General features: G+C 36.3%; 1 protein-coding gene across 1 annotated transcript in view; it reads left to right on the top strand.

The window, feature by feature from the left end:
• Positions 1-12,841, top strand: part of LOC123241946 (putative serine protease K12H4.7) — a 32,813-nt gene extending 19,972 nt beyond the window's left edge. The window contains exons 5-8 of the mRNA XM_044669447.1: positions 676-904; positions 5,299-5,389; positions 9,403-9,611; positions 12,717-12,841. Coding sequence (XP_044525382.1) covers positions 676-904; positions 5,299-5,389; positions 9,403-9,611; positions 12,717-12,841 — 654 coding nt within the window. The remainder of the gene's footprint in view (positions 1-675; positions 905-5,298; positions 5,390-9,402; positions 9,612-12,716) is intronic.
• Positions 12,842-13,098: the final 257 nt, after the last annotated feature.

Genomic DNA, 13,098 nt, shown 5'->3' with positions numbered 1-13,098 from the left:
ATAAGAATTTGAGAATTGACTTCATTCCTTCATTAAACAGACTTCATGGATAGATTTCTCATAGGTTTTAACTGTTGCTCTTCTGCTAAAGGAAAACCTTTGCCTTATAGATGCCCTGTCTTCCTTTAATACTCAGACAATCCCTGCAAGAGACTTTTCTCAGGCCAACAAGCTGTCATTGCTTCCCCTTACAAGGCTACCTCCCATCCATTTTTTTAAAAAAACCTTTACCTTCTGTTTTGGAATCAATAGTTTGAGTTCTAAGGCAGAAGAGCAGTAAGGGTTAGGCAATTAGGGTTAAGTGACTTGCCCAGAGCCATCATCCAGTTAGGAAAAGTCTTGAGGCCAAATTTGAACCCAAGATCTGCTATCTCCAAGCCTGTTCTCTAACCACTTAGCCACCTAGTTGCCTTTGCCATTGATTTTCTATGTTCTGATTTATCTCTATGTTGCCTCCTTCAGGTAAAAAAACTCTTTTTTGTATTCTCTTTTGATTACCAGAGCTTAGCCTTGTGCCTGATACATATTAGGTACCTAATAAATGCTTGTTGGTTTGGCTTGAAATATAAGTAGCAATTTCAGGTGATAAAAGTAATATTGAAATCATCTATTTAGATTATAGTTTAGTTACTCGTTTTCTGGTCTTTTTGTTTGTTTGTTTTTGCTTATTTTTAGGATGAAAAAGACTACGATTTTAATGAACCAGTGGCAAAATCCCAAGTTACTCTTAATTATTTCTGTTCAGTAATGACTGAGAAGTCACTTGGGTCACCGTATCAGAGATATGCATTTTTTATCAGAAAGAGTCTCCAAGCTATTACATTGTCCTGCCTTGATGTAAACTATGACGATGTCATATCGGAAATGAGAGACCCCCACTGGAACGGAACAGCTGCATCAGGAGGTACCACATGCTCTAATACCTTTCAGCAAACTAATAACAACCTGAAGTTCTCTTATTTCAGGGGATTACAGAACCATAGGCTGTAGACTTGGAGTTATCATTGAGTCCACCATGCCCCTTATTTTACAAATGAAGAAACTGAGGAATAGAAAAGTTAGGTGGCTTGCCCAATGTCACAAAGCTAGTTAGTGTCTGAGGTGGGATTTGAACCTAGGTCTTCCTGACTTCAAGTCAGCAGTCTAGGCACTCTGCTAAGATATACCAAGATACCATTTCCTAGGTGATGCTACCATTTTTTTTGCTCCCTAAAACCTATCAATCACAATTGGTAGAGTGGCATTCTACTCGACTTCAATTGCAAGAGCTAATTATTAGAACTTGGATGACACCCACCACTTCTCCTATGTCAGACATTTGTGCTCCTAGCAACCCCTGGGGGCTTGTGATTTCCTTTGTTCAGAACCACTGGGGAAGAAAACCAAACCTCACAAATGATGGGAAGGGACCTTTGTAACTGAAGCCCCCAGATAACACTTTATGCTCTGTCTAAATCAGTGATTCCCAAAGTGGGCGCCACTGCCCCCTGGTGGGTGCTGCAGTGATCCAGGAGGGTGTTGATGGCCACAGGTGCATTTATCTTTCTTATTAATTGCTATTAAAATTTTTTTAAAAATTAATTTCCAGGAGGCTAAGTAATTTTTCTGGAAAGGGGATGGTAGGCCAAAAAAGTTTGGGAACCACTGGTCTAAATGGAGATAGGAAACAGGCAAGTCTAAGTATAACAGGCAAATCTCAAGATGGTACAGATGTTTTGCTTTAGACAGGAGTAGTACAGCTTAGGGGAAGTCCTAAGATCATGAGATGATTTGGAACTAGAAGGATATTAGGGGTCATCTCATCCAACATCTTCATTTTACAAATGGAGAAACTGAGATCCGGAGAAGGTAACTTGTAATAGTTTATATGTTAGTAGATAACAGACGAACACATCAAGGGAATTTGAAGTAGAGTTCATGAAGATATAGTGGAGTGTCAATGAAAATGGTTTTTATGAAGCTATTGGAGTAATACTGAAATGAAAAATAGTGAAGAGTGGTAAGGAGAATATCCATCTTAGTGGACCAAATGGAATCATTGATTTTTTTTTTTTATAGCCCAGAAGCATTTGGGCAAAGTTATTTGCCCAAGGTCACACAGGAAATTAATGGCAAACACAGCAAGGGGGAAAAACTCCCATCAGTTGGCTCATGGTCCAATGCTATTTTCATAATATCATACTGCTTCTGGAAAAAATTGAAGGCAAAGGTTACTGAATAGGCTTTCTTGTCTGAAGCAGAACATAAGATTAAATTAGATGTGATTGGTACAGTGGATGGAGGGATGCCATGAGAATGAGAAAAACTCAAGTTCAAATCCCAACTCTTACCCATACTGTGTGTGATCCTAAGCAAACTATTTTAACTCTCAGAACTCAAGATAACAGTTTAGGATGATAAATTTCTGCCCATTTAATGATCTGCATCCATTGAATGGGATTTTTCCTTGTGAGGAGCTTCTTACACCACTGAAATCATATTTCTCAACCAAAAATCTCATCTTTGAAAGTTGGTGAAGGCTTCTTTGTCTTAAAAAAATTACCCTTGAAGAAGATGATTGTATGGGGCAGCCAGATGGCTCCATGGAGAGGAATTCAAGTCTGGAGACAGGAAGTCCTGGGTTGAAATCTGGCTTCAGACACCTCCTAGCTGGGTAGCCCTGGGTAAATCACTTAACCCCCTTTGCCTAGCCCAGTGGTGGGCAGTCTTTTAAGCTTGGTGTGTCAAAATTTGCCAAAAAAACGAGCATAACTCGGGTGCCGTGTCACTTCAAGGAAAAAAACCATAATTTTGTTATATTTATAGTTTAAATAACAAAAATGTATAATTATAATATATAACCATATTTAATAAACCAAAATAGGTAAATTAATATAGGTAGAATTGTCATCTATAGTGCACAGAGTGTCTACACTACACTACAGTGAATATTTCATCCTCAGCATGTGCCCCATACTCCTGTATGCAACCACATGCAGCTGTGTGACATTGAAAATGGCTACACATGTCAGTGCTGACATGTATGTCATAGGTTTGCCATCACTGGCCTAGCCCTTAACATTCTTCTGACTTGGACCCAATACTTAGTACTGATTCTAAGAGAGAAGGTAAGAGTTAAAAAAAAAAAAAAAGATGATGATGATTCCTGACATTCATGATAAGATAATCAGCAAAAGGAGAGATTTGAAGCAGAGAAACAAGAAGGCTCAGGTGGTCCAGCTATTACTTGTCAAAGTCTAGATGAATGAAGGCTACAGATGGTGGAATAGAGATAATAAGACTTCAACACTATGAGCTTGTACCAATAAGACAGTAATTTTGCCAATGATGACCAAGAAAAAAAAACATTTTCCCATGAATAGGAAGAAACAAGTGAATAGGTTTAGCTTTTGCTGCTTAATGTTCAAGTGAAAATGGCCTTCAGATAACTAAAAACACTGAGCTGGAGACAAGCAGAGGGGGAAATAAAAGGATAAAGTTTCAGCTCTTACTCCCAAGAGTCATTCATACTTTGAGCACAGATTAGCTTCTCTTGGAAGATTTTAGGGGAAGGTGATCAGAGAACTTAGGACTGAACCTCGGGGAATGACTACAGATAGCTAATGGAGAGGAAAGAGAACCAACAAATGAGAACAATTAAGAAAATGTGGTATTTAGAAACAAAATTTTTTTGTCATATATTTTATTAACTATAAATTTCCTATATGCCTAAAACTGTACTTTGATAGTTCATGTTTTTATTTGTAGTTCTCTCTTCTATATTCCTTTCCATATTGAAGTTTTCATAGAATTGTAGACTTGGAACTAGGTGGGAATTCAGAGACAATGCCTTCTTTTGATAAATGAGTCCTTTAGCTCCCAGCTAACCAACTTGTTCAAGGTCATATAATAGATACTAAGAGTAAAAAGTGGGATTTGAACCTTGGATCTTTTATTTCAGAGCCCAAAGCATGATATATTTATGGAGAAAGAAGGTGTGTAATGGTATTAAAATGGTGGATCAATCAAAAAGGATAAGAAAATAAGGAGAGAGAATTTTGTTGAGAGCAGGTCATTGACCTTAAGAAGAATTCATTTCATTTGTATGAGGATGAATATGAAGCTGTCTATTTTCTTGATTTGGCCAATTATGAATAGTGCAAGTTTCCAGCACTACAACAAGGAATCTTTTGGCAATTTCAAATACAAATAGTTCCTTGTTTATAATACTTACAATTACCTGGACTCAGATATACCATGGACCAATCCATGATCCCCCCAATTCCTTCCAAAGTATGTATACTGTAAAAATTGGTCCTAAAATAGTGGCTTGTAGTAGTCAGACTCTATGCCCTATTCATTATATTCATTAGACATATTGTTAATTCCTTTATCAAAGATAAATCATAGGATCTTATATTGGAAGTGGCAACTGAACCCAGGTCCTCCAACTCCTGAATTGTTGTTTCTCCTGTATTAGCACATAACTGAGAAGGGAGATGACGGTGAAAGGTAGACAATGTCAAAGAACTTAATGAATTTACCCAATACCAAACTAACAACTTTGTAGCATAGGTTAAGAAATTGAAAATTTATTTAGATCTGTGCCTCTGCCGTGGGGAAAAGGCATTCCACTTTGTGGTTATCATATTATCCCTACTACCAAGGCCAGAGCTTCTCATTCATATTATCAGAAGGACTAATTTTACCACTTGAGAGCCTTGTCAGTTTAGTGATTTCAATGACATCTTCACCAGAATCTCTGCTGATGTATGCTTTGTCCTAATTTTCTCCTGTCAGCCAGTTTGATATTTCCATTTATTAAAGGCAACTTGATAACCAACAACCCAAGCCCCAGTCTGAATTATCCAAATAATTAGTTTCTAGATATCTTTGGGAACTTGTTTCCTGACAGATTCCTGATGAAAAATAACAACATAGAATTTTACTATTGAATTAGATATTAGAAATCATCAAATTCGTCCAGCCTCTTCATTTTGAAGATGGAGAAAGAAACTCAGAGGTTAAATAACTTGTTCAGGGACATGTCAGTAGCAGATAAAAGAACCAAGATTTGAAACAGGTCCCTTGAATTGAAATCTAGCACTTGGATGAAAAAACTGAAAAAAACAGAAACCTGACAACCCAGTAAGACAGTAATGACCTTGTAAGATAATTTCTTTTTAAAGATATTTTATTTAATAATATTTAAAATTAAGTAAATATTTAAATATTTATTTTTCAAAAACATACTGAAATACCTCTCTTTACTATCAAGAAGATGACTCATATTAACTAAATGAATGTTCTGTTTTCAAGCTAGGCAATGGACCTATCAGATTTGCACAGAATTTGGATACTTCCAGACCACTGATTCGGAACACCAGCCTTTCTCTGGAGTACCTTTGAGGTAAAGTATAAGCCATTTAAAATGTTTCAGTTCTGTCCAAGCTGGATACAACCTATTTCTGCTGAGCATTTTGGATTTAAAGGCAGGATTCTATCACCTACTAGTCCAATTCCTATAGCCTGATGCAATTTGAATAAGAGAGTAAAGGCTGAATGCTTTTAGAAAGAGGCTTTCCTGATCAAGGTCATGCAATATGGCGTGAGAAAGGGGTAGCTGTCTGAAAAGGAATTGCCTTCGTGTCAAGAACAGTTGCAATTCAAAGGGATACATAAAAGCAAGTACATTACCATCTCTGTCCCAGTTTTTCAAGGTGATTGAATACTAGAAGAATAAGTAAGTAATAAAAGCCAAAAAGCTGAAATGTGATATATATATATATAACTTTATGGTTGCCAGAACAGTTTAAATATTTTATCTCATTTGATCCTCACAATAGCCCTGTAAGACTATAAATATATAGCACTTTAAGATTTAATTTTTAATTTTAATTTACAAATATCACATTTTATCCTCACAATAACACTGAGAGGCATTTCCCCCATTTTACATATGAGGAAACTGAGGCAGACAGAAGTTTAGTGACTTACCCAGGGTCATACAGCTAGTACATGACTGAAGAGGGAGTTGGATTCAGGTCTGCATGACTTCCATCCCCAGCCCTCTCTCCAAAGCACCACTGAAATGCCCGAGTGATACATATACACAGTAGGATGTAATTAGGGTGAATAAAAAATCTAGACAGAGTGCTATGCATTTTTTTTTCATCTTAGTGGATCAGGAAACATGAAAAAGTTAACCTAAACTTTTTTTTTTTAAGTAAGGGGAGACACGTTGGCAGACCGAAAAGTGTTAGTACAAAGAGATTTAAGATGAGAGAGAGAAATGATTGCCAGAGCAAGGCTTTAGAGAACATGAAAGGAAATGAGATTAGAAGTGCACATGCAGAGAGATAAGCCTTGGCATGGAAGAAGACCACTTAATACTTTGATACTGGAAGGAAGGAAGAGGGGGAGATGGGAGACCATCAAGAAGAAATGAAGAGGGAGCAACTAGGTGGCCTAGTGGATAAAAAGCCATACCAGGAGCTGAGAGGTCCTGGGTTGAAATGTGACTTCAGACACTTCATAGCTGTGTGTTCCTGGGCAAGTCTAACACCTATTGCCTAGCCCTCACTGCTCTTCTGCCTTGGAATCATACACGGTATTGATTCTAAGATGGAAGGTAAGAGTTTTTAAGTTTAAAAAAAAATGAAATGACTGAATACAGGGTCAGGGCTATGAAAGGATGAAAATGAAACCAGAAGGAGATGGTGTAAACTGAATGAACCAGAAGGATTATAGACTATGGGTTACAGTGAGGGAAAAGACCTTTTTGAGGAGGAATGAGGCTGTGGGGAAGAGGTAGAAGGAGAGGACAAAGTGATCAAAAGGGGATAATATAAGATCTTAGAGATAGAATAGTTCTGAGTGTTGATTATGTCTGAGATGTAAAGACCTCTGGGTGTGGTTGAAGTCGAGGAAAGATGGAGCCATGAAAGTCTAGGATGTTAACCTGAGAGGAAGCCAGAGAATTATTAGCAAGCTCATCAACATGAATACTGAAGTTATTAAAGATGATGACAGAGGCTGGGGTAGAAAATCAGACCGTTAGCCAAAGGCATAAATCCGAATATACATTCTCATCAGAGATGATGAGTTGTCCATCTGTTTTGGATTTTGTACATTTAAGATTTGCTTCCAAATTAAAAATAGAACAAATGTAGCTGACCTCTTCAATTCCAGTGGAGTCACAGTGATAGAGGAGATTTAGAGTGAGGACCTGGTTTCAAATTTCAGCTTGGTCAATAACTACTTGTCAAGCCCTTTCTTGGCAAATCACTTTGTTTCCTGGGACCCAACCACATCTTCCTCTGCTGTCAAATGAGAGAGCTGGACTAAATGGCTTCCATTCCAGCTCTAAACCTAAATCTATAATCATACGCTATCCTGTTATCATGACATAAAGTATATATTGAGTTTTTGTTGTGTTGGTACAAAAAAAAGATTTTACATAATGAATTAAACATGGAAATAAATAGGAAGAGATTTGTAAAATGTCTCTCTTTTTCCTTTGCTTCCTCTTACTTTTTTTTTAAATTAAAGAAGAATTTTAAACATGTCTACCTACCCAATTTTATTTTGCCTGGTAATTTAATTACCTGATATTACCAGGATCACCAAAATTTTAAACATATATTTGCACAAGATTTGGGATTTTTAAGTTGCTCTGTATTTAGGGCAAGAGTTTATCTTTCTTTTCTTCTATTTTTATTACCAATACTTACCACAGTTTAGCACTTAATAAATGCATGTTGATGTGACTTGATTTGGGATTTCACTATTACAAGGAGTTGTCAGTGAGGAAACTTATTTCACTAATGCAAATTGGCTCATGCTCTGCTTTTATAGACTTTTTGTTTCCCTTAAACCCTTACCTTCCATCTTAGAATAAATACTGTGCATTGGTTCTAAGGAAGAAGAGCAATAAGGGCTAGGCAATGTGGCTTAAGTGACTTGCCCAGGGTCACTCACTCTAAGGTCAAATTTGAACCCAGGATCTCCTGTCTCTAGGGCTGGCTCTCAATCCATTGAACTACCTCGATGACCCCTTGTGGTCTTGAGAGTTGCCTAGAACTCTGAGAGATGAAATGACTTGTCTAGAATCATATATCCAGTATGTGCCAGGAGCAGGACTTGAACTCAGGTCTTCCTAACTCCTTGGCTAGAAACTCTGCTAGTAAACTAAACCATTCTCTCTCTCCTTCTGAATATGTGTTATGTATACACACATGCATAAACTTGCATACAAACATGAATATCACATGTGAACACACACATACATATGTATGTGTATATATATATATATATATACATTATATTGACATCTTTAAGGGTAGGAAGAGCAATACAAAATTCATATGAGATAAAGTTAAAATACAAGAAACAGTCACAAATAATGCCATTTTTGAGCCAGAAGGAACTTCAGAAATCATCTGAAACAATCTTTCATATTAGATAAAGAAACCGAAATCTAGAGAAGTTGAACAATTTGCCTGGTTGGTCCCACCAAAAGATAACAAATACCATTGGTTTTTAACTAAGTACTTGGGGATTTAGCGATGATAGAATCTGAGAACGCAATAGAAATGTGATAGATTTTTATTTATCAAACTAAAAGAGACAATTTCCTCATATCTAAAAACCATGCTCATATAATTGCTTATTGAAAACCAGTGACCTTATTCATAATTCTCTCACAACCATTTGCATGTTGGCAGGATTGTTATAAATTGTAAATTGTAAATTTTATTGATAGTGCTCTTGACATCGCAAATAACCTACAATTTGTAATCTTGAGTTGGGATTCAAGGCAAAACGTTAACTACATTTTAGATAAATGAAAGAATGAAATAGAAACAGGACCAGTGATTTGCTTCTCCTTTATTGATAGAACTGACACCGTGGGGACAAGGAGTAAAGAATTGAGACAGAGGAATGAGGACCCCGTTCCTGGGGAGTAGATTGTACTGCTTTCCTCATTATTTCTCTTAGGAGTTTTAGAAACTGGTTTCTTTGTTTAAGCAAACCTTTGATTTCTCTCTGACTACTCTCAATCCTAGACTTTGGTGATGTTCCTTGTCTAAGAGGCAGGGAGCCTTATAGGAGAAACATTTGTAGAGTTGAGTGAAACAGTACTTTAGCAAAGAGGAGAAGCATATCCAATATATTAACCAAATGAGTGACTGATTTCAAATGTCAAAGCCACTTTCAATCTATGGCAAGAGGCAGATAATTTTAATATATTTGATTTGAGGATCAAAGTTAATTGCATGAAAGTAGCATACTAAAAAAATTGGAGTTATAATAATGCCCTCGAATAGCTGGAACATATCTAGCCCTTTTATAGAAGCTATATTTCAGGTGGGGGGAGAAATCATTAAAAATATTCTCTCTGCTTGTCCCATCTCTTCGCAGCTTCTTTATTGATCTTTGTCAAAAAATATTTGACATGGAACTCACCGCTCAGTCATTGTATAAAACTGTTCAAGAAGCCAACAACTACTATGGCGACTTCAACAGTACCGGCAGTAGAATCCTGTTTCCCAATGGTTCTCTTGATCCTTGGCATGCACTAAGCATCAATTCTCAACTTAAAGAAGACGTAATAGGGTTCAAAGTGAATGGTAAGTACTGTTTAATTCAGTTGAGATGTCCCAGGATCATAAGGAAAAGAATGCCGAGTGTTTAGGCAGGGGGGTTTTTAGAGTAGAAATTCTTAAACTCTTGGGCTTTCTGGTGAAATCTTTGGATTTCTCCAAATAAGGTTTTTAAATTCATGAAATAAACAAAATTAATAGGATTATTACAAAGTAAGCCAATTAAATCAAAATACACAGACACATAGAGAGATGTATATGTGAATATGTGTGTATATACATGTTATATGTATATACATAATTTTTTTGAGTGCATGAACCACTCAGGTTAAGAATCTCTGTTTTAAAAGCAACATGATATAAAAGGTAGAGTGCTTGCACTTGGGAATGAAAAAGATCTGGGTTCAAATGCAACCTACATTATCAGTGTGGTAGTAAGTCAGTTAAACAATCTGAGTCCCAGTTCACTCATCTATAAAATGGGAATAATAATGACAGCTACCTCACAAGTTTGTTGTGAAGACTAAATTATATAATGTATGCAAAACATTTTATACAAAGCACTATAGAAATGCCTGCTGTTTAGAGAAGAGATACATGAACAAGCAGTATTGATTTATCATATTTTGTTCTCTTCAAAAAATAATGAATCATTGGATTTGCATCTAAAACAGAACAATGAAAAATGATAATAAGTGCAGTAAAACAGGGAAAACATACAGAATCAACCATTTGACTGTTACGCTCGCTGGTTTTCCTAATTTTTTTAAACCCTTACCTTCTAAGAATCAATACCAAATATTGGTTCCAATGACTATGTCATTGAATTAAATAATTTGCTAGTTAAGTCACATAGTTAGGAAATGTCTTCGGTCATATTTGAACTCAGGTCCTCCCTACTCCTAGGTTGGCTTTCTATCCTCAGTGGTTTTCTTTTAAATGTTTAACATTGTTTCCTGTTATCAAATGAGAGGAAACACATCGATCCTATAAAAAAAATCCTGCTATTCATGAAAACTAAAAGTGACTATTTTTTCTAAGCAGGCTTAAATGTTATGAAATAACGTGTCCAATCTACACCCTATACCCTCCCAATTCTTAGAGTACTGAATGGAATCCATGATCTTCTTTTATGATCTACTGCCCCTATATTAACTTTTCTGGGTTAGGATTTAGTAAAGTGAGTTTTTAAGATGGATAAATGATCTATTTTTATCCTTGTTAAAATTTTTCAAGTGTTGTTCTCCTTGCAAAAATCAAAATCTGCTGCTTATTATGTTAATGTGGTATTTCTAAAAGCCATCACCATGGTTTCTGAGCTCAAAGTCCGCTGAATTCTTGTGACTTGGTCGATGAAAAGTCAGACTCATAAACATGCAACTCTTGCAGTTTTTTTCTGCTTTCTTAAATAATAGAAAAAGGTCTCCAAGGAGAAAGAGTTTTAACAGTGTCATTAAAAATACTGCCTGTTGAGCATGGAGAGATTCAAATGTTAGCTGTTGTTCAGTTCTCAAAAGAGTAAGAATTTGATCTGTGACAAATCATAGGGCCAATTCAGAAGCTTATATAAGAAGGTCTGCTCCCTTATTTATATATTCTGGATTTTTTTTCTTGTTCATTTTTCTGTGTACAGAGTACCAATTGTTTACAGAACACTAGACTTTATGGAGATTTGTTGTTGTTGGGTCATTTCAGTCATGTCTGACTTTTCATTTAGGGTTTTCTTGGTAAAGATACTGGAATGGTTTGCCATTTCCTTCTCCAGCTCATTTGGCAGATGAGAAACTTGTTATCTGAGGTCATATTTGAACTCTGAAAGATTAGTCTTCCTCATTCCAATCCCAATTCCAAAGTCTATCCACTGAGCTACCTTGTTGCCCTTTGTGGAGATAGGAAAGCATAAAAAAAGACCAATAACTCCTATTCTCAAGGATCTTAATTTTTTGGGGGAAGACAGCAGTTTGCTTGTTTTTTCATGTTTTTGTTGTCTTAACTAGTGGGTGAATCATACAAATAGGCCTAAATTTATAGATGATTTGTTTATACCTTCCATGACATAACCTCTGATGTACCAGAGATGATTATTGTTAGCACTCGAACAGTTAGAAAAATAATTTGTGTATTTTGAGAACTCTTGAAATGAATATAAATGTAAATCATTTTTCAAGCTTAATTGACTGTAAATGTCCACTCTGTTTCTGTATTTAACATAAATTCAGATTACATGTGGCATACTGAAGAGAAATTTAAACCCCATTCTTTGAAAAGGTATCATCATTCATAGCTTTACGATAATCCAAGCTTTTAAAAATTCCTTCATTAAGCACGGACTATGTGCTGGCCACCCTCAAGCACTTATACTCAATTATACTTGCCTAAATGCTGAAACAAGGTGTGATGTAGTTCCCACTATCTGCTTCCTCCAACTCACATCACAAGCCTTTCTTGTTGACTTTTTTAAACTAGTCATGCCATTCCTTACTCTAGAGCAGTGGTTCCCAAACGTTTTTGGCTTACCGCCCCCTTTCCAGAAAAAAATATTACTTAATGCCCCTGGAAATTGTTATTTTTTAAATTTTAATAGCAATTAATAGGAAAGATAAATACACCTGTAGCCATCACTGCTCCCCTGGATCACTGCAGCACCCACCAGGGGGCGGTGGTGCCCACTTTGGGAATCACTGGTCTAGAATATGCACCTAAAAAGCTTGTAATGTATTTTGTACCTTTGGTTTGAGGAAGGAAGGAAGAAAATAAATCTTGATTCAGAACTTACTATATGTCTTTTACATATGCTAAGCACTTAACATCCCCATAAGGAGGTAGGTGCTATTTTTATCTTAGTTTTACAGTTGGGGAAACTAAGGCATACAGAGTGACTTGCCCAGGGTCACAAAGCCAGTAAATGTCTGGGGTTGGATTTGAACTCCATTCTTCCTTACTCCAGGTCTAGCACTCTGTACACAATGGAACTGCCTAGTTAAGGAAGTTAAAAATCATATTCACTAAGGCTATCAGGGTTAAGCCCCTACACCCCAGTTTTTAATGGTTTGAATAATTGGCTAGCTGTTTTAGATGAAACACTAATTAGCTTACACTAATTCTGCCAATTATGACATTTTCAATTTTCAGATAGTTCCCACTGTGAAGTGATGTATGATCATATGTTCAATGACTCAAGGGGTCTCAGAAGCGCCCGACATTTTATCTTCAAAACCCTGAACAAGTGGCTAAATGGAAAAGTCGTGAAGAACTGACTTGATGAATCTAAAGACGGACTTCTAATTTCATTGCCTAACAGGTGAAGTGGAAGGACAGATATAAAAACTTAGCCTAAAGTATCTGATTCCAACGTGAAATTTAAAAACAATAAAATTATTTAAGTGAGATTCTCCCTCCCATCCCTTTTCTTCCCCATCTCCCAAAGGATGCATTAAACAATTCCAGTTTATTCCAATTTAACTATGCTTAAGTGATCTTCAAAGCTGCAGGTACCACATGTATATGTTATAAA

The sequence above is a fragment of the Gracilinanus agilis genome, chromosome 3 (assembly GCF_016433145.1).
Source record: "Gracilinanus agilis isolate LMUSP501 chromosome 3, AgileGrace, whole genome shotgun sequence".
In the NCBI taxonomy this organism is placed as follows: domain Eukaryota; kingdom Metazoa; phylum Chordata; class Mammalia; order Didelphimorphia; family Didelphidae; genus Gracilinanus; species Gracilinanus agilis.
Note: the sequence above shows the minus strand (reverse complement) of the source record. Positions and strands in the feature narration are given on the sequence as shown.